Genomic DNA, 23,488 nt, shown 5'->3' on the forward strand with positions numbered 1-23,488 from the left:
AGCATTCCTCTTTCTATGTACCCTTTCTTTAATCTTTTCATGTCATCTATTTAGTGAATTCTAAATTAAACCATGTATTTTTGCATTACTTCAAAATAAAATACCTTTGCTACTAAAATAATTAAGGTTCAGATCCAGAATTTGAAATTTTTGAATATCACCCATTCCATTTACTACATTGAACTCCATCTTCTATATGCCAGCCTGCCTTTCTCCATTTCAGGTGTTTGATGGCTTTGTCTACCTCAGGTATTCTGAGTGTATTCTTCCTGAAGATTTTTTTTAACACTATTGAAAGTTTGTTTTACTTGGTTAGATTATAAATTAAAGATACCAAGAAATTATATTCTTGGTTTAATCCTTTTATTCAATTCAAGAGTAAGCAAACAAAGTTTGCCCATGAAGTATCTTCACAACTGGGCTACTTGTATATAGAAGCTAATGACTGACATCACATCAATTGCCTTAGTATCCCATAATGCAAAGCATACATCCCTCCTTTCCAGATGTATATAATGCTATGCATTATGGGAAAGCCCATTACCCAGATTGGTTTCAATCATAATGGAGGTCTCATGAGTGGGAGTCAGACCCAGAAGAGATACCAAGGTTGAAGTAATGCAAAAATCATCTAATTCCCATATACAAGTAGTGAAAAGGGTGCATCACCTTATTATTAAAATACCTTGAATCAGAGATAGATGTTGAAAGATTTTTCACTTGGTTATGCTATAAATTAAAGTTGCCAAGAAATTATCTATATTTTTTTTATGTGGTTACTAAACCTATAGTACATTTGTACCGTGGGTGGGCTAAGGATATTTTTTTCCATTTTTGTCAATGGAAAAATGGTCCAGAAGCCCTGCTCTAGAGACCAAACATGGAACTTTTTCAGCCACTTCAGGCCTCCAATAAGCAGGATGGTGGTCTCACACCAGGCAATGAGATTCATCTTCCACCTAAAGACAATTACAAACATCCATGTCCACGGTGGGATTTGAACCTGCGACCTGTTGGTTGGAGAGCGGGTACTCTAAACACTCGGCCAAGCACATCGTGATATTATTGTACAGACACCTCCATGAAGTCTGAAGACTCATTGCAGGATACCCATTTATCCACACAATCTATCATACCTCTCCTTGAGCCCATTAACAGACAAAAGTGCTAATGACTTACTCTGGAAACTCATTCCATTCATTCACAACTCTCCAAGTGAAAAATCTAGTCGTCATGCCAATACTAACCACAATTGTACTGAACTTCCAGGGATAACCTCTTGTTCCCCCCCCACCACCACCACCACCACACACACACACAACTAAGTGCAGAAACATTTTCCCTGCATCAATCCTATAAAACCTTTTAAGTAACTCAATATTTCTCTCATATCCCCTCTTTTTTGCCTATCAACCAACTTGTTCTGTCCACATCCTCTATCTTTTCTCATAGAGAATGTTCCACAGATCTGACACAATAATCCAAATGTGGATATAACAAGGCCTTATAAAGAGGAATAACAACTTCCTTATCTATTTGTTAGTATGTTCTTGAATAGCCAAGTAATCTTATAAGCCACCTTAGCAAAATGTATCCTCTAAATTTCAATTCTCTGTCTACCCCCCCCCCCCCCAAATCCCTAGCTTCTTCTATTTCCTGGAATACAGGTCCATCAATATGGTACACAGCTTATAATCTATTTATCTCAAAATGCATAGTTTTACATTTCTCCATATTAAACTGACATCCATTATCATTTACCCATACTGACAGCCTATTTAAATCATCCTGTAAGCTCTTTGCCTTGTTTCACTATTACTCTACCTAATTTTGCATCATCAGCAAACAACTGAATATTTCCTTTCAAGTAATTTTCTATATCATTTATGTACAAAAACAGTAGTGGTAGTGGTCCTAGCACTGAACCTTGCAGCACGCTACTAGTCACCAGCTTTTGCCTCAATTTTGCACCTCCATATACCACTTTTTGATATCTGTCCAGCAGCCACCCTTTTATCGATACGTCATATCATCTACATTTGTTCTAATTTGCATAACAGAGTTCAATGTGATATTTGGTCAAATGTCTTTCCAAAAGTTTGGGGAAAGATTGAATTTGTATAAGAGGAGTGGCCTATACCTAAATGCATTTGGCATCAAGAGTGTCTTGAAAAACTAATAACTGGTAGGAGACCTAACAAAGAGATCAGGGAAACTAAATTATCATGGGAGGAATGGTGAGAATATGAGTGTAAGAGCAACAGTGTTACATAATGAATGATATAATCACGTAATCACAAGAAAGATATTTATTTAACCAAATATTTCGGTCTGGAAATAGCAGACCATCGTCGGTGGTATTACAAGAACAGTTTAAAAATATACAAGCTAGAATACTAACAATAGATCGTTGAAATTAGAACATGCCGCGTGATGTTATATCACTAAGTATGAAACGAAATATTTTGAAGTAGAAACATGATTGAATTTGCTATTAAAAAAAAAAAAAAAAAAAAAAAAAAAAATTAATGAGTAATCTTGATTAGGCTTTCCCAGATTTTTGATATAGATATGCAGTCATTACGATTCAGGTTGGGATGATGGAGCAAGGCCTCCACGCTTTCCTTGAACAAACGTTCGAACCTATAACGGGATCTATGTAAGAGGCGCGTTTTGGACCAAAGGATGCTGTGGTCAGTTTCAATCCCGTGTTGAGCCAAACCAGACTTTTCAGGTTTATTGTGAAGAATGGATGATTGATGTTCTTGGATTCTTTTTTCAAGAGAACGTCCAGTCTGTCCAAAGTAAGAGAGATCACAGTTGCAAGGAATTTGATAAACTCCAGGAAGAGATAAAGTTGAGCGTTTGTCTTTAGGAGAAGGAAAATGAGAAGACAATTTGTTAATAGGAGAATACGTAGCTGTTAAATCATATTTCTTCAAAATTCTTGCGATAGGTTCTGAAATACCGGAGATATAAGGAATAGGTACTCGACGTATTGAATCTTTGTTGTTTTGTGGAGGATTATAAGATGTAAGAAGACGTTGAATACTTTTTTCAGAAAAGCCATTGAGTTTCATGTGTTGCTGAATAGTAGAAAGTTCTTTCTGTAGATAATCAAAAGTAGAACAATTAGTTTTGGCTCTTTTGATGAGACATTTTATAATTCCTGTTTTATGGCATGGATGATGGGCTGATTCTTTCAGAATATAACGACCTGTGAATGTTGGTTTCCTGTATACTGTAGTTGTAAGAATATTTGAAGATGATCGGATGAGGAGAACGTCTAAAAAAGATAACTGGTTGTTTTCTTCTAATTCCATAGTAAACTTTATGCGATGATGTAAGGAATTAATACTGTTTAAAAAGGAAGATAAAGTGTTTTTACTGTGAGGCCAAATAGCAAATATGTCATCTATATATCTTACCCAAAAAGATGGTAGAGGGAAACTAGATGTGAAGAGGACTTTTTCTAAATGTTCTAAATAAAAGTTGGCTAAAGTTGGAGAAAGAGGACTTCCCATGGCTGTTCCTTCTACTTGGCTATAAAATTTGTTTTGACATATGAAATAACCAGAATGTATAACGAAATCGAATAGTTTTATAATATCTTGAGGAAAGATGTCAGCAAGTAGTTTTAAAGTTTCCTTAAGAGGTACATTGGTGTATAAAGATTCTATATCAAAACTAACCATAAGATCTGTAGGTTGTAATGAGACATCTTTTAATTTTTCTAAGAAATCTGAGGAGTTTTTTAAAAAAGAACTCGAGTTGCCAATGTAAGATTTCAGTAATTTAGCTAGATATTTGGCTATACGGTAAGTAGGAGAATCAATGCAATCTACTATTGGACGAAGAGGATAGTCAATCTTATGGATTTTTGGAAGGCCATAAAATCTAGGAGGTCTTGCAAAATGAGTTTTAAGTCTTTCAATTGTGTCTTTATCCAAACTGATGACTTCATCAAGGAGAGAATTTAATTTCTTTAGTTGTCTGTTGGTTGGATTATAATCAATTTCTTGATATGTGGAATTCTACTTTTGATTATCTACAGAAAGAACTTTCTACTATTCAGCAACACATGAAACTCAATGGCTTTTCTGAAAAAAGTATTCAACGTCTTCTTACATCTTATAATCCTCCACAAAACAACAAAGATTCAATACGTCGAGTACCTATTCCTTATATCTCCGGTATTTCAGAACCTATCGCAAGAATTTTGAAGAAATATGATTTAACAGCTACGTATTCTCCTATTAACAAATTGTCTTCTCATTTTCCTTCTCCTAAAGACAAACGCTCAACTTTATCTCTTCCTGGAGTTTATCAAATTCCTTGCAACTGTGATCTCTCTTACTTTGGACAGACTGGACGTTCTCTTGAAAAAAGAATCCAAGAACATCAATCATCCATTCTTCACAATAAACCTGAAAAGTCTGGTTTGGCTCAACACGGGATTGAAACTGACCACAGCATCCTTTGGTCCAAAACGCGCCTCTTACATAGATCCCGTTATAGGTTCGAACATTTGTTCAAGGAAAGCGTGGAGGCCTTGCTCCATCATCCCAACCTGAATCGTAATGACTGCATATCTATATCAAAAATCTGGGAAAGCCTAATCAAGATTACTCATTAATTTTTTTTTTTTTTTTTTTTTTTTTTTTTTTTTTTTTTTTTTTTAATAGCAAATTCAATCATGTTTCTACTTCAAAATATTTCGTTTCATACTTAGTGATATAACATCACGCGGCATGTTCTAATTTCAACGATCTATTGTTAGTATTCTAGCTTGTATATTTTTAAACTGTTCTTGTAATACCACCGACGATGGTCTGCTATTTCCAGACCGAAATATTTGGTTAAATAAATATCTTTCTTGTGATTACGTGATTATATCATTCAGTCTTATGTCGCAAGTATCCTTAAAACAACAAATTCTTATCCTTCACGGGGAAAATGCTACCAAAATAACTGGTAAATTAGGAAAACTTTCAGTTATACAAGGTAGGTTACGAGCAAAGATTAATTTCTTAAAAAAGTGCCGCGACAACAAGATTATTCCCAATTTCGCTAAGATTAAAGAAACAATAAAATCTCCTGGAGCTCATAATATTTACCGGAACACAAGTTTATCTCTAATCCGTAATCAACTTAAAGCTGCTAAACGTGATCTTGCTATTCACAGTCATCAGACTTCTGATTTACGCACCTATATATCCACAAATTTGGATCCACATCTTTCTCACATAGTTCTAAATGTAGCTAAACGTTCTACTCAACGTGCTTATAATAAACTAAGTCAACATCTTAACCGTAAATATGAGGCTCTTTCGTCTAAACAATCCAAGCCATTCATAACTCCAGATAATTGGATTGTAAATATATCCGGACGTCCTTTGACTAAAAGCGAAACCCTCATCCTTTCAAAAGGACATGATTTTTCTATTGTTCCAAATAAAATACCATATCTAGATTTCCTAGTTAACATTGAAAGGAATCTTAATCATCTAACCAGCGATAAAGCTAATGCTCTTCGCTTAGAAGTCGCTTCTTCTCTACTTAAGGCTAAACTTCCTCCTTCTAACATATCTCCTTCTGAAATGAAATCTTTACAGTCCTTGAGAAAAAATAATCACCTCATTATCACTAAAGCTGACAAGGGAAAAGCAACAGTAGTTATGGACTCAGCAAATTACAGAAGAAAACTTTCTCTTTTGCTTCGAGATCGCTCCACATATCAAGAAATTGATTATAATCCAACCAACAGACAACTAAAGAAATTAAATTCTCTCCTTGATGAAGTCATCAGTTTGGATAAAGACACAATTGAAAGACTTAAAACTCATTTTGCAAGACCTCCTAGATTTTATGGCCTTCCAAAAATCCATAAGATTGACTATCCTCTTCGTCCAATAGTAGATTGCATTGATTCTCCTACTTACCGTATAGCCAAATATCTAGCTAAATTACTGAAATCTTACATTGGCAACTCGAGTTCTTTTTTAAAAAACTCCTCAGATTTCTTAGAAAAATTAAAAGATGTCTCATTACAACCTACAGATCTTATGGTTAGTTTTGATATAGAATCTTTATACACCAATGTACCTCTTAAGGAAACTTTAAAACTACTTGCTGACATCTTTCCTCAAGATATTATAAAACTATTCGATTTCGTTATACATTCTGGTTATTTCATATGTCAAAACAAATTTTATAGCCAAGTAGAAGGAACAGCCATGGGAAGTCCTCTTTCTCCAACTTTAGCCAACTTTTATTTAGAACATTTAGAAAAAGTCCTCTTCACATCTAGTTTCCCTCTACCATCTTTTTGGGTAAGATATATAGATGACATATTTGCTATTTGGCCTCACAGTAAAAACACTTTATCTTCCTTTTTAAACAGTATTAATTCCTTACATCATCGCATAAAGTTTACTATGGAATTAGAAGAAAACAACCAGTTATCTTTTTTAGACGTTCTCCTCATCCGATCATCTTCAAATATTCTTACAACTACAGTATACAGGAAACCAACATTCACAGGTCGTTATATTCTGAAAGAATCAGCCCATCATCCATGTCATAAAACAGGAATTATAAAATGTCTCATCAAAAGAGCCAAAACTAATTGTTCTACTTTTGATTATCTACAGAAAGAATTTTCTACTATTCAGCAACACATGAAACTCAATGGCTTTTCTGAAAAAAGTATTCAACGTCTTCTTACATCTTATAATCCTCCACAAAACAACAAAGATTCAATACGTCGAGTACCTATTCCTTATATCTCCGGTATTTCAGAACCTATCGCAAGAATTTTGAAGAAATATGATTTAACAGCTACGTATTCTCCTATTAACAAATTGTCTTCTCATTTTCCTTCTCCTAAAGACAAACGCTCAACTTTATCTCTTCCTGGAGTTTATCAAATTCCTTGCAACTGTGATCTCTCTTACTTTGGACAGACTGGACGTTCTCTTGAAAAAAGAATCCAAGAACATCAATCATCCATTCTTCACAATAAACCTGAAAAGTCTGGTTTGGCTCAACACGGGATTGAAACTGACCACAGCATCCTTTGGTCCAAAACGCGCCTCTTACATAGATCCCGTTATAGGTTCGAACGTTTGTTCAAGGAAAGCGTGGAGGCCTTGCTCCATCATCCCAACCTGAATCGTAATGACTGCATATCTATATCAAAAATCTGGGAAAAGCCTAATCAAGATTACTCATTAATTTTTTTTTTTTTTTTAATAGCAAATTCAATCATGTTTCTACTTCAAAATATTTCGTTTCATACTTAGTGATATAACATCACGCGGCATGTTCTAATTTCAACGATCTATTGTTAGTATTCTAGCTTGTATATTTTTAAACTGTTCTTGTAATACCACCGACGATGGTCTGCTATTTCCAGACCGAAATATTTGGTTAAATAAATATCTTTCTTGTGATTACGTGATTATATCATTCAGTCTTATGTCGCAAGTATCCTTAAAACAACAAGTGTTACATAATATCTGTCTGTCTTTGAAATATCTCTTTTGGGTCTGGCTCCTAGGCTGATAATGGCCCTTCCCATAATGCATAGTATTATACATGTCCAGAAGGGGGGAGAGGGGGCATCCTTTGCTTTAAGGAATACTAAGGCAACTGATGTGAAATCATTGGCTTCTACTTGTATATTGCCCAGTAGTGAAGATACCTCATGTGCAAAACATTTATTACTCTGCTGTTGCTTCTTGTTTCATTTAAAAACATTTTGAAGTAATTGCCAGAAATTGAAAGTAATTATCAGACTAGTTGGCCGAGTGGTTAATGCACTTTCTCTCTGACTAGTAGGTTTCAGGTTCGAATCTAGACATGGATATAAATGTTGGTAATTGTCTTTAGGTGATACATGAATTGCATCACCTGGTGTGAGACTACTGCCCTGTTTATTGAGGCCTGAAGTGGCTTCAAAAAAAGTTCCATGTTTAATCTCTAGAGCAGGGTTCCTGGATTATGTAAAAAATAAGTACAAAAATATATAAAATTAATAAAAAAAATTGAAAAATTCTCAGACAACTCATGGCATGAATGCGCTATTGGTTTATAAAAAAAACATTTCATGGATTCCGGGAGTCACATTAAAAATAAAAGAAGGAAAAAAATATATATATATATATTTTTCATTGCCTTGTGTGAGACTGCTAGCTTGCATATGGCTTGAAAAATATACTCATTTGGTCTCTATGAGCAGGAAAACTGGATCATCTAACACCTTAACCGATTCACAGTGCTAAATGTGTAGTAGGAAAAGCTTTTCTGGTGGGAGTCGCATAAAACAAGAGATTAGTTTTAGTTCTTGAAAGTTTTTTAAGACATAAGTTATTACTAATATTTAGATTTAAAATACTTAATTTGTTTCCTCTTAGGCTGTTATAATTGCCTTCACATCTGATACTATTCCTCGTTTAGTATACCGCTTGACAATGTCTACAGATTGGTCACTGCATGGATTTGTTAATAGCAGTCTTTCCTACTTTAACACAAGTGATTTTCCTCCATATATAGAAACCAAACCACTTCTTACAGCAAAGAATATTCTTGTACCAGATATATGTCGGTAAGTAGACCGAATTTTAATATTCTGATAATTTTTTATAAGTATAATATATATGTATTATTTCCAGTATTCTCATCATCATCAAACTCCTGACATATACCTTCAAGGGGTGTACAGTGCTAAATTGTGAATGAAACTATGTTGTGTAATTTATTTTTTTTCATTCACATTTAACATTGCTTATTATATATTAATCAAGATTTGTATAAAAATTATTTATTGTTCCTTAATTAAGGATTGCTATTTAAATATTTATTCTAAACTTAACCTACTATTAATTTATTAAATAATAATATGTGTAGAAATTTATGATAACTAAAATATATATAAAGTAACGAAAAGTGTTATTATAAATAATTGTATACGCAATGAAAAAGCTGATTAAGTAGCTCAAATATTCTGTTTATTCTTATTTGTAAAAATTTAACGTTATGTAATCACTAATGTAGTAGTAGAGCATACATTACATTAGCGAAATGTTTGCGTTCATTTGTTGTCATGGAGATGCATGAAGTAAACAAGCACGAGTCGAAGAGAGCGTGACCTTCGGACTGAAAGGAGAGGAAAAATATATAGAAGATTATTAATTAGAGAGAAGAGAGAGGAAGTTTTTGCGGAGCGGGAAGGAAGGTAGGATACAAGCAAAGAAGTGAAGGAAAATTATAAATTCTTTAGGGCAGAAATTCATGAAAATAGTGCTTAGAAGTGAGCAAAAACGTAGTGAATCGTGAAATCAGCTGTTGTTGTAGAGGAAAATTGATGTCGTAATTGGATAAATAAAGAACTGGACATTCAATGGGAAATTCTGATTAGTTCCAGTTAGTCTCTGATTACTTCTTAATTCTATGTTGCCCTGAGAAGAATTATAATGAAATTAACTAGTTGGAGAAAAGTAAACAAGGAAAGATATCAGTACCTTATTGCTGTTGTTTAGAGTAGTGAAGCACGATTAACAGTAGTTCAGTTAAAGCGTTGGAGAATGTTATTTAATGTGTTCCGCTAGCTTAAATAAGTTAATTCATAAGTGTGCTCACAATAAATTGATGTATTGAAGATTGTATCTGGTAAGAGTGGTCATACATGTTTGTTTATTCTAACATTAACTATAACGTATCTTCGAAGTTCAAGGTCCGAAATAAGATTGCTTGGAATATTGTCTACCTTGATTAGTGCCTGCTGTGAATTTAAACTTTAAGTACAACTGATAGCTATGCGCAGACTGATCAAATGAGAAGTTTTGTTTTATTAACTTGAGTTAAGAAAGCTTGTAATCTTGAAGCTGTGAATTGTATGTTAAAGTTTAGAACATTGAATTGGAATGAGTGACAGCGAGATGTATTAAGTTATTTGTATTGTTTCATTTAAAAGTAGAATTCTTGTATTTGTTGTATATCATATATTAAATGTTTTATTTTGTTAATCTAAATATTGTGTTTGCCTGAATTCCCTTTTATTGCACCATTCATAAAAAATTCGAATCTTGCGGGTGCCCCAAGTAGAATAGTAAATAATTCGGCCTAAATGAGAAGACTGCTAACTTAATTAAGAATTGATCCTACTGTTTTATATAGACTAATCTAAAAATAGGGTAGCGCAGTATAATTATAAATTTCCCTACTTTTGGATCGGTGATCAATTTGCAATTAGTTGTTTTATTAATAAGAGTGATTTGAAACAAGATGGCAGATTAGAACACAACATGAAAATAGAACGTCACGACAACAGGATATTATGATAGTACTACATGAAGAACTTACATCATTACTAACTTCCTATAAACAATTTTCCTTCAAATCAATCTGTTATCTGCCAAGACTTCAACATTATCAGATATCTTATATTTCTGTCTTCTAAGGCACTTTTTACTGTATCAATCCACCTATCTTGGTCTTTTTCCTGCTAACCTGGCAGAGAACACTTGTTTTACTAATCTTTCCTCTCCCAATCTGGATTCCTGGATGCTAACAATGTCAAGTTCTTTCCTAATATCCTCATTTTTAATATGATATTGCCATTGATGCCATCTGTGCATGCCCATAATCTTTTTCAGGACTCTCATATCTGTGGTCTCTAGTCTTTGGTCAAATGTTTTATTTCTAACCCAGCTCTCAGATCCATAAGTTAGAATTGGTTTTGAACACTGTCTTGTATAGTGCTAACTTGAGTGTTTTAACCAATTTCTCTCTTATTCCATATAAATTTATTCAGTTGACTTCCTACCATACTAGCTTTGTTGATTGTGTTGCCTGTTTCCATACTTAATTTACTGTCTTCACTAAAAATTGTGCCTAAGTAGTTGAAATTTTTTACTTGTTCTATAGGTTATCCATTCATGATGCAGTTGATATTTTCGATGTTTTTGCCTATTTTCATTGTCTCTGTCTTGTTATTACTGATATTAGTCAGGGAATCTTGCAGACTTGTAGTGGATTTATTTAGAAGTATAACATCTGCAATTTTGATATCAGGTTTAATACCACTTTCCTTCATAATGTGATCCATATAGATAATGAATAAGAGAGGAGACAATGTACATCCTTGTCTGACATCAGATTTAACATTAAACCATCTTCCTGTACTTCCTTCAATTCTAACTGCTGACTTCCAACTCAAATAAAGACTAAGTATTGCTTGATATAATGCCCCATTGACCATATGACTGTAGCGTTTTGAATAGCTTCTCTGTTGGCACCTTGTCATATGCCTTTTCCAGATCTACTAAACTCAAATACAGATCTCTGTTATATTCCCATGATTTCTCAACTATTTGTCGTAAAGTGAAAACCTGATCCTAACAGCCTCTATTTGGCCTGAATCCAGCTTGTTCTTTACCAAGCTTCCCTTCCACAATCCTGCTCAACTGTTTCTGACGTATACTTGCATACATCTCACTAGGAACGAGTGTTCTGGTGAGATGTATATAAGACATACCTCTGTAATTCTCACATTAGTTTTATTTGCCTTTTTATATATGGGTACTATGAGAGCTCTACTCCAATCATCGGGAATTCGTCCCTCTGTCCAGGCCTTCTGAACTATGCAGTGCAGCCACTGTAAGACTTTTATACCTCCATACTTGACCATTTCTGGTTGAATATCATCTACTCCTGCTGCCTTTCACATTTCAGGCTTTGGATGGCTTTTTCTACTTCAAGTATGGATATGTATTCCTGATTGCATACCTGGTCAGTGTTTGTTACCACTATGCTGTCACTGATTGTTTCATTTAGCAATTTTTAAAAGTAATCACTCCATACATCAAGACTATCTTTTTCTCCACTTTTCATGTCACCTTTATCATCTGTAATTTCTTTTACAGCACTCTTTCCTCTATTTCTGAGCTTTTTCAACAGTCTCCAGAATATCTTACCACCTTCCTGATATTTATTTTCTATGTTCTTAGCAAAGTCTTCCCATGACTTTTGTTTAGCTAGTTTTACACAATGTTTAGTTTTCTTACATTTGTCTCTGCATTCTCTAAGGACACAAGCTGACTTATTCGCCAGGAACTTTTGATATGCTTTCTTCTTTTCCTTCACTGCCTCTTTAACTTCCTGGTTCACCATGGAGTTCTGATTTCTCTATCCTTGCAGACGACATCACCACATGCCTGTCTGTGTGAATTAGTCAATGTTTTCTTCAGGATTTGCCTTTGAATCTCCAAGGTTTGGTTCCTGTTCGTAAACTTTCATTTTTTCTTAAATAATGTTTGTGTATTTTAGTCTACCTAGAAATTATGGACTTTACAACCGTGTTATAAATAACTATTTTAATTTCCCGACGTTTCGATCTTCATAATAAGATCATCATCTCGAGCATATACAAATATACAAGTACAAGCTGAGTTACATTACACACAATAAGCCAAAGAACCAATGATTTGATCACGGGTTTCACTGGCATGACCTCTAGTGAAAAAAAAAAAAAAAAAATTTACAACTTAATTATTTAGAAACTACATCAAAGCTAAATTCTATTTAACATAACATGAGAAAAACATTCTTTTTTTTATATAGATAGTCTTCTTTCAGTAACAATGATGTCCTATTTTTATCATTACAATTGTTATTTTTGTTTTAAGATTCTGGATTATCTACAGTCCTGTTTATAGTTAGCTCTTGGAGAAAAATGTTCCGTGGGTAGAATACATGTCTTCCATATGCTTGGGATTTTTAGACCATCATTATTGTCCAGATTGGGGTGGTTGATAAGAATCTCACAGGCTTCCCTAAATTTGCGTTCATACCATGTTTTGGTGTGATGTAAACAACTAGTGCTTTTCCAGTCAATTCTATGTAGTGTTCAGGGCATGATCAGAAAGGCCAGCTCACCATAATTATTATATTTAATATATCATTTATGTTCCTTTTGTCTGATAGGAATTGTGCATCCTTTTCCCCTATATATGGTATATTACAGGTGCAATAAATACGGTATACTCTGGGGTGGGCCAGCAGAAGGAGTGGATCTTTGGATGAGTTGAGTAAGCTTTTTAATTTTGCAAGAGGTTTAAAGGTGGCTTTCAGGTTGTATTTTTGTAGTATTCTGTTTATTTTATCTGATGTCCCTTTAATGTAAGGAATGGTTATAGTTTTATTGTAATCTGGTTTATCTTTGTTTTTTATTGAGATTTTGTTAATAGTTTTGGCTGTAGCCATTTTTTTTAGAAAAGTATTGCTTTAAAATTGTCTTTCAGCACATGTTCATTGGAGCAGATCTTCAAAGCCCTGTTTTTTAGAGTATTAATGACACCTAGTTTTTGTGTTGGGTGGTGGTAGGAGTTTATGTGTATATATTGGCCAGTATTTGTTGGTTTTCAGTAAACAGTGAAGGATAGACTGCCAGAAGGAAGACGTGTGACAAGTGTATCTAGAAATGGAAGTGTGTTCTGATTTTCAATCTCAATTGTGAACTGTATGTGTTTGTGTTGTTTTTTAAGGTGGCTAAGGAAAGTGTCTAGTGTCTGGCAGCCTGGGGCCAGATCACGAAAACATTGTCAACGTATCTAAGCCAGACTTTGGGTTTTAAAGGAGAAGAATCTAGAGCATATTGCTCAAAATGTTCCATATAGAAGTTTGCGATGGGGGGGGGGGGAGAATAATGGCAAGCTCATGGCTGTGCCTTGTAGGTAGAAAATGTGTCACCATACAAAATAACCAGAACGTAATACATGCACAAAAAGCGCAGTGATATCTGGAGGGAATTTGTTCTGTAAAAGAAGGATTGTGTCATTGATTGGGACATTCGTAAAGAGGGCAGTGACCTCAAAATTGACTAATAAACCATCTTTTTCTAATGTAATGTCTTTGATTATGTTTATGAAGTGTTGTGTGTTTCTGATATAGCAGGGGGAATGACCTACCAACTCCTTGAGTGTTGCCACTAATTTCTTGGCTAAGTGATAATTTGGGCTATCTATACTTCAACTATTGGCCAGAGTGGTGTGTTTTGTTCCCCACAAATTTACGGCCCTTCGGTAGGCCGTAAATTTGCAGGGAACGAGAGTAATGTGGAAATAGTTTTTTGACCGTATCTTCCGGCTATGTAGTAATTAGTTTAAGTAATTACTCTGTTTTCTTTTTAACTAGCTGGTATGTACTATTGTCCACGACTAATAGATTCATTTTTTCCAAATAAGCAGTTTGGTTTAGAATCAAGACGGCACTTCCTTTATCGGCTCTGGTTATTACGATGGTTGGATTTAATTTTAGTGTTATTATTATTATTCTATCATATTAGGACTTCTTGTAGACGATTTACTGAATGAATTCTTCAGTAAATCTTGTAATCTTCATCACTAATTCAATCATTGCTGAATGAATGTGTTATGCTGTGTTTTTGAATATTCACTAAACTGCTAGACTGTCAGTTTATTTAAAATTAAAAGGAAACTAATATTTTAAAGTTATCATTAACTTCCTTCAAACTCTATTGTAAATATTTTTGGATACATTTAGATTTTGGCTCTTTATTTCAATAAATATAAATATTTTGAGAAAGTTGTAAAAGTTGTTTGTTAGTTTAATGAACTTTCACTTATCAACAATGCATATGTTATAGAATTAGTATTTCTCATTTTATAATGTTTTGCAATTTCAGCTATCCTGATTATAGAGAACCACCTTGGGCTTCTAATAAATATGAATATTCTGAACAATATTGGCACTTGCTGGCAGTTCGTTTTGCATTTGTACTGCTTTTTGAGGTAAATTTTTATTTCTAGTTTCTCAGAGTATGTACATCGTGTGATATAAGTATCCCTTATTTAGAATGAAATGCTCATATGTATATTCCTGTCATCAAACATGACCTATACCACTAAGTTAAGGCAAACTGATGTAAACCTCAAGTTGATTGTATATCTGTACACTATCAAATGGTAGTTAGAGAATTAACAGATTTCAAAAAAGGGTTATCATACAATGCCATATCAGTAACTTCTGTTAAAAGACTGCAGAAATCTGCTATAGGTAATTAATATTATCTTGCTAAGAAAAGCATCAGTGACCCAGGAAACACCAAGAACTGTGCTGGTGTTAAATTGTGAATGAAGATATTTATAATAATAATACTTCATTCATAATTAACATCATCTACCATATCATAAGCAGGACTTATTTAAATTTATTCTGTTAGTTTCTTGTTTATAAAATATTATTCATGTAATTCCTTTTAAGGTTTGTTAGTTAATTTTATTTATGTGATTTTAAAACATATTATAGATATGAAAAGGCTCTGTATTAAAGTGTCAATTATTTTATTTACTTTATTCCTTTGATAATAATATAAGAAACTGTAATATATGTAATTTTAATATATCCAGAAGATTCTTTGTGGTATCATTTAATTGGTTGTTATGAGAAAACATGCAAATTTCTCCTACCGCGTGCTGGAGCATGACCTACTATATACGAAGGGAAAGGCAAGTTTGATGTGAGCTAAACTGATGAGAACCAGTTTTTGGCAGGAAAAAGGAAGGAGTGGAAACGAAAATGAAAGTAAAAACAGAATCGAATAGGGGAGTATAGAGAACAGTAGCTGGAGACTGGAGGGGAATTTTGACATGCCGAAAACGGTATTTAAAGGACCAGGAATCGCTTGGTAATTTAACTTACCTTTTTCTGAGTTGGATTTTTACCAAAACTTCCTAACGCCTAGCAGTGAAATAGTGCTAGAAATAGGTAAATACATATAAGAAAAAGAAGAAATAGGTGGATAATTTAAACCAAGTGCATAAAGGTTATATTCTCCCAAGTCTATAAATCAGTCGCGGAAATGGAAGATTCTTTAAGTTTGTGTTACTACAAAGTAAAAGTCAGCAAGGACTTCAAAAATTGTAGTTCAATCTCCTTAAGATGTGATGAAGCTATATTCTGGTAAGATTACCTATACTATACTTAGTGAGAAGTAACGAAAATTAATTCCGCCGAAAGTAAATTGTTCCTAGTTGCTGCATTCAGCGAGTCAAGATTTAATGTGTGATGTGCTAAGACTTTTCTCTCTTCAAGTGACAAGTGCTATTTTATTGAATTAAGTTTTCATTGACTGAACGAGAATATTGAGAAGCATAATTGTTGTAATTTAGGAATCTCAAACTTACAAGAACTAATTTTGATTAACTGAGCTTAGAGAATTACAAATAAATGTCTGATGGTTCACGAGTTGTATTCTTTCTGAATATCTTGAACTAATTTGATATTTAAATGTTTTGAGATGTAACCTTGATCAGAGTAAGGTTATGATAGAAGTTCTCTTTAAAAATAAGAATAAGATCTGTTAAATATAATCTTTAGTTATAAAGTTTTAAGCTCAGCTGAGTAGTATACTAGAATCTTGATGAGAGCTTTATATTCATTTAATTATAATGTCCCTGTTGGAATACTGTGTTATGATGTACAGGAATACTTTGTATAGCGCGGTTTTGGGCTAACGTGGTTTTTATTATTACACTTATCGTTATTACACTAACATTGTCAACACTGACCGGCGACTCCCGGGCGCTGCAAGTGACAGTCGAGAGCCATGTTTATGCAGTAGTTATTTGATTGGCTCTCATGTAGACACATTCTTTCCCCCGTGGCATTTCATTATTTATGTTAATATTAGCATTTAGTATTTTTTTATTATTTAAGTGTGAGTGAAAAGAGACAAAACAAAGAAGACACTGTTGGAGTAACAAAAAAACGCAAGTGGTTGACATTAGAGAAGAAACTTGAAATTATAAAATGTCACGAGAATGGCGCTTCGTTTGCTAAAATAGCACGTGAGAATTCAATGAATGAGTCATCTGTGCGAACACTTATTCAGAGCAAAGAAAAGATTAAACAACATGGAATGAGCACCGCTTCTTATATGTCAAAAGTGATCATGAGAAATCGATCTTCTACAATGGAAAATATGGAACGCCTTCTAATGATCTGAATTGAAGATTGTAATCAGAAAAAGATTCCTTTGAGTCAAATGATAATCCAGGCAAAAGCAACAAGTCTATATGACAAAATAAAAGAAAATGAAAGCGAAAATGAAGGCAGTACAACCAGTGAAACTATTATAGCAAGTCGTGGGTGGTTCTACAATTTCAAAAAGCGTATGGGACTCCATAACGTAAGAATCCAATGTGAAAGTGCAAGTGCTGACACTAAAACTGCAGAATTATTTCTCAATGAATTGAAGGAACTTATTGAGAAGGAAGGCTATACAGATGATCAAATTTTTAATGCTGACGAGACTGGCTTGTTCTGGAAAAGAATGCCATCGCGCACATTTCTAGCAGAGAAGGAAAAAACACAAGCTGGGTATAAAGTGTCAAAAGACCGATTGACACTTTTAATAGGAGGTAATGCATCAGGTGATTTAAAATTGAAGCCACTGTTAGTGTACACTGCGGAAAACCCAACAGCTCTTGAGGGCTTTACAAAAAACAATTTACCTGTTCATTGGCGTTCGAATAAAAAAAACCGTGGGAGACTCGTTCAGTTTTTTTCGAAGACTGGTTTAAAACTTGTTTTTGCCCTGAAGTTAAAAGCTATTGTAAAAAGAATGATATTCCTTTCAAAATTTTGTTTTTATTAGACAATGCGCCAGGCCATCCAACTCTATTGACTGACTTAGATGAAAATGTCAAGATTCATTTTTTCCCTCCAAACACAACATCAATTCTGCAGCCGATGGATCAAAGTGTTATCTCCACTTTCAAGGCTAACTATTTAAGACGAACTTTTGCTCAAGCTATTAAAGCTGCAGCAGAAGAAGATTCTTGGACTTTGAGTGAATTTTGGAAGAAATTTAACATAAAAGATGCCATTGAAAATATTTATGAATCTTGGCAAGAGGTGACTCAAAGCAACATGAGAGCCATATGGCATAATATCTTGCCGCATTGTTCAAAGGACTTTGTTACCTTTCAACAGAGAAAGAGGAAATCTCAACAGAAATTGTGCAGATGGGCAAAGATCTTGGTTTTACAAGTTTAGATTGTAACAATGTGAACGAATGTATTGATTCTCATTCAAATGATCTGGATGATGAAACCCTTTTGGAGTTGGAACAACGAGCCTATGAAGCAGAAGAAGACGAAGATGAACCATGACATCATGCCCACTGATGTCATGGTTGAAGAATTTTCCTTTGCTGACCTTTTAACTTTTACGCGAAAAATCGACGAAGCTTCCGACTTTCTCATAAATGCCGACCCGAATTTGGAAAGAAGCATCAAAGTGAGACAAAGCCTCAATAATGCCATCAAATGCTACAGAGATCTAGAACTTGAAGAGACAAGGAAGACAAGGATGGTTCAACGAACACTAAAAGACTACTTTAGTAAAAAGTAAATTATTGTATGCTGAAATTGAAGCAATATTTGTTTTGTTTTCTACAACTTTTATATCAGTTTAAAAGGATTTTATTTGTTATTTAGTTAATAAAAATAACAATTTTTTTTTTCATTTTTAAACATTCTTATTATCCTAAATTTTTGTAGTAAACAAATTAAATTGAAAACCTTTATAAATAGGCCTCGAACAACACGGTTTTGCATAGCGCGGATGCTTCTTGGAACCAATTAACCGCGCTATACAAGGTATTCCTGTAATTTATGTGACACCGCATTAAATAATTTTATTTAATTTGAATCTTGTATTTGCCTGATTTTTTCATTGCACCACTCATTAAAATAATACGAATCTTAGCGGGAACCCTATGTAGTAAGAATAAAAACCTTGGCCTAAAATCAGCTTATGATAACCTAATACAGTTGAAGGTTGATTTATCTAAATTGCTCTTGCAATTCAGAATATGGAGTGGCGCAGTATAATATAATTTTCTTCATATTCAATTGATATATCAGCCTACAACTAGTTAAATACTAAAGAGGGAGAATCGTAAGATGATAAAACATGATTTAGAAGAAGTTATGATCCAACACTGGGAAGGGTTGTATGAAAATCACAATCAGGAAATCTAAGAGTCTACAGGAAAATTAGGTTAATGGTAAAGAGCTGCACATGAGATTAGATTAATAAGTAAAGAGCTGCATGTAAGACAAACATCAACCACAGTAAAAGTGTAACGAACATCATGACTGGTCCATATTATTGGAAGTCTGTGACATGAAGCAACAAATCATGTTACACATCCTTTTCCATTTGGAGTTCCTGGCAAATAAGTCAGCTTGTGCCCTTAGAGAATGCAGAGACAAATGTAAGAAAGCTAAACACTGTGTAAAACTAGCTAAACAAAAGTCATGGGAAGATTTTGCTAAGAACATAGAAAATAAATATCAGGAAGGTGGTAAGATATTCTGGAGACTGTTGAAAAAGCTCTCATAGTATCTATATGTAAAATATAAAAAAGGGAAATAAAACTGAATGTGAGAATTACAGAGGTATTTCCCTACTGAGTGTTCCTGGTGAGATGTATGCAAGTATACTTCTCAAACGGTTGAGAAGGATTGTGGAAGGAATGCTTGGTGAAGAACACCCTTAATTCAGGTCAAATTATTAATTGAGAAATCATGGGAATACAACAAAGATCTGTATTTAAGTTTTGTAGATCTGGAAAAGGCAGAGGACAAGGTGCCAAGAGAGAAGTTATTCAAAATGCCACAGTTGTATGGTGTCAATGGGGCATTACATCAAGCAATACTTAGTCTTTATTTGAGTTGTAACTCAGCAGTTAGAATTGATGGAAGTACAGGAAGATAATTTGATGTTAAATCTAGTGTCAGACAAGGATGTATATTATCCCCTCTCTTATTCATTATCTATATGGATCATATTATGAAGGAAAGTGGTATTAAACCTGATATCAAAATTGGATATATTAATCTGAGCTCTTTACTTTATGCAGCTGATGTTATACTTTTAAATAAATCTGCAAGATTCCCTGACTAAATAGAATAACTGTTGTAATAGTTTGGTATGAAGGTCAGCAGTAACAAGACAAAGACAACGAGAATAGGCAGAAGCATAAAAATACCAACTGCATTGTGAATGGAGAACCCAGAACAAGTAAAACATTTCAGCTACTTAGGCACGATTTTTAGTGACGATGGTAAATTAAATATGGAAATAGGCAACAGAATCAACAAAGCCAGTATGGTAGGAAGTCAACTGAATAAATTTATATGTAATAATATAAGAAATAATTATATGTAATATTAATAGTAGCACTATACAAGACAGTGTTCAAACCAATTTTAAGTTATGGATCTGAGAGCTGGATTAGAAATAAAACACGTTACCAAAGACTAGAGACCACAGATATGAGAGTCCTGAGAAAGATTAGTGGTGTGAACAGATGGTATCAATGGCAATATCATATTAAAAATGAGGATATTAGGAAAGAACTTGACATTATTTGCATCCTCCAATGTGTTAACAGAGCTAATCTCAGATGATATGGTCACTTAAGCAGAATGGGAGAGGAAAGATTAGCAAAACAAGTGTTCTCTGCCAAGTTGGTAGGAAAAAGACCCAGAAGAAGACCAAGACATAGGTAGATTAATACAGTAAAAAGTGCCTTAGAAGACAGAAATAGTGTTGATAATGTTGGAGTCTTGACAGGTAACAGATTGATTTGGAGGAAAAGTATTGATAGGAAGCTAGTAATGATGTTTGTTTTTCATGTATTACTATCATAATATCCTATACACCCCGTGAAGGTACATGTCAGGAATTAGATGATGATGATTGAATGGGTTTTGGGAGTCTGGAAAAAGTGTATTAGTGAGAAAATTGATGTGCAAAATAATAATAATAATTAAAAAATGCAGAATAGCTGAAGCAGCTATATATGTGTGATCTGATAGTTGAAATTATAATTTTTTTAATAATTGACAGAATTGTGCAAACCTTTGATTTTTATATAAATTATCAATGGTTGCCTTTATTTCTATTAAAATGCTGGTAGTTCATGTTTCAAATTTTGTTTGGTCTGTTTACTTTGACATTTTGTGTTACTTATGTTATTAAGTTAATCATATCTAACAAAAAGGATGAATAACTGTTTTACACATAGTTTTCTAGTGATATCCAACTAATTATGTATTAATTTCACCTATCATGTGTTAAATCATGTGTTTCTCATGCACTACAGGGTCAAAATAAAACTTAATAATTTATTATTATCATTGGAATGCCTCGTGGAGGTTCATTGAACTGACAATATATTTATCATATTAAACCTTGAAATCCACAATATATTCTGATAATGTGTTCCATTCACTCACAATTCTCTATGTAAAAAATTTGTTCCTCACACCCTTTTTCTCTACACTCTTATATAACTTCAGGGATAGCATCTGGTTCTTCTCATTATTTTATGGTCTCCTCTGTATTAATTTGATAAAATCCTCTCACTTATTTACACTTCTCTATCCATTAAACTTTATAATTTAATAAAAAAATTTATAAAAAAGGCAACCATTCCTTTAATCATTCTCCATAACCAATGTTCCATTGTCTTAATCACTCATCTCTGAACCTTCTCCAATGTTTCCACATCACAATGAAAACTAGGTGACCAAATATGAGCACAGTAACCAAGTGTCGTCTGATGCTTTAACAGTTGCACAACCACCTCCTTATTTCTACATGTCAGAGTATTCCTTATCATAGCAGCAATATGATGTGCAATCTTTGCAATATGTCCTCTAAACTTTAGCCTACTATCCCCCCCCCCCCAAGGTCTTGAATCTCATCTGCTTCCTGCAGCACAATTCCATCAATAAAGTACAGGATTATGTCTCTCTCATTTGTCCAAGCTAAAAGTTATTCAAATCTTCCTGAAGGAAATTAACATCAGCAGTGCTACTTTTATTTTCTTCAACTTTGCATCATCAGCAAACATCGGAAAATCCCCAGTCAGGCCCTGGCTGTTAAACAAATAAGTTTAACAGCCAGGGCCAAGAACAGAACCCTGGGGTACACCACTAATTACTCTCCTTTTTAGAGAAGCTGCTCTGTCATACACAATTTGCTGGTGTCATTCAGAAAGCCAATTTGCAATCAATCTAATGATATACTATTCATTCCCATCTTCTGAACCTTGTAAACCAACCTATCGTGAGATAATCAAACTCTTTTGCAAAGTTCAAGAAGACCACTGTATATAAATGCAAGGATAATTGCAAATGTTTGAAGTTACTGAGTTCTTTGTAACTTAATTTAGTCTTCTCTTGATAATATATGGTTATCTACAAAATCTTCATGACCCTTAAATTAATGAAAGGCAAAATATTCACATAACTAATCTTCATTCTCCTCTTTCTCCCAATTATTCATCAATCTAGAATGTTGTTGCTGTGATAGCCACTCTGATCAGATGGATCATCCCTGATGTACCTAAGAAACTTATGGAACAAATTCGACATGAAAACTTCATCACTAATGAAATGATAATTATTCAAGAACTCCAAAGAGCAAAAGGACTACAGTGTATTCCCGAAGAACCAGAAGTATTCAAACAGGATGGTGTGGCAAGACAGTCAAGTTACATCAGGAGCAGACAGAATACTCCTAGTATAAAAGAAGATTTAGTGTAATCAAATGCAATTTTTGCCAATGAACAATTATGTATGCTTAATATGCAAGGTACTTACACTGCATGCAATATATACATTTTCCAAAGTAAATGTCATCTTTTTATCCATTTTTGGATTGTTCCATCTGTAAGTTATGATATATATATTTTTTAATTTACATCAAGAAAGATCATCTTGTACAGTTGTGATGTGAAAGTTAAGTAACTTCATCTTTGGAATGTTTTTAGGCAATTTAAGTTTATTCATAAATTCGTTCATCTTACTTAGCACTACAGAAACCTGCTGGACAGGCAAAGTTCATACAACTCCATCTTTTTCATAATAATATCCAGTATTTGCTGGTGCATTTATTTTAGAATCTGGACAGTGGTACAAGCAATTATTTGTACTTAATGTAATTTAGTATACTGTATGTGAATATCAACTCCCATCCATGCCAACATATTTTTTTATTTGAGCATTATCATATTTTAGTATCAGATTATTTTCATATTAGTGCAAAGCCTATGCTATGACTTTTGGATAAACTCTTATTGATTCAAATCTTTTGCAACAAATTATATTTAAGGTTATCAGATTATAAATTTTTGTCTGTATATAATACATTTATATTCATAATATAATACTATCAATAAAATTATGGCAATATTTTTTCATTATTGATATTACATTGCTACTGCTTTTGCAAGGTATTTTTAAGTTCATGATAAGTAAAGTATGTTTATTCTTAAATAAAACTTCTTTTATATTCAGTATAAATTATAAAATTCCTTTATATTCAAATTCAGTGATCTCTTAATCATTTGACTTTCAAATGAATGAACTTTCAATTTACAAAT

At 33.5% G+C, this 23,488-nt stretch overlaps 1 protein-coding gene across 5 annotated transcripts in view; it reads left to right on the forward strand.

The window, feature by feature from the left end:
* Window positions 1-23,192, forward strand: part of LOC150093725 (anoctamin-5-like) — a 276,581-nt gene extending 253,389 nt beyond the window's left edge. For all 5 annotated transcript variants that reach the window (XM_090413123.1, XM_090413120.1, XM_090413121.1 and 2 more), the window contains 3 exons: window positions 8,418-8,608; window positions 14,708-14,813; window positions 22,398-23,192. In XM_090413123.1, the coding sequence (XP_090269249.1) occupies window positions 8,418-8,608; window positions 14,708-14,813; window positions 22,398-22,649 (549 nt within the window). In that variant the 3' untranslated portion in view covers window positions 22,650-23,192. The remainder of the gene's footprint in view (window positions 1-8,417; window positions 8,609-14,707; window positions 14,814-22,397) is intronic.
* The last annotated feature ends 296 nt before the right edge of the window (window positions 23,193-23,488 follow it).

The sequence above is a fragment of the Typopeltis vanoorti genome, chromosome 23 (assembly GCF_054136105.1).
Source record: "Typopeltis vanoorti isolate ZY-2024b chromosome 23, IOZ_Tvanoo_1.0, whole genome shotgun sequence".
In the NCBI taxonomy this organism is placed as follows: Eukaryota; Metazoa; Arthropoda; class Arachnida; order Uropygi; family Thelyphonidae; genus Typopeltis; species Typopeltis vanoorti.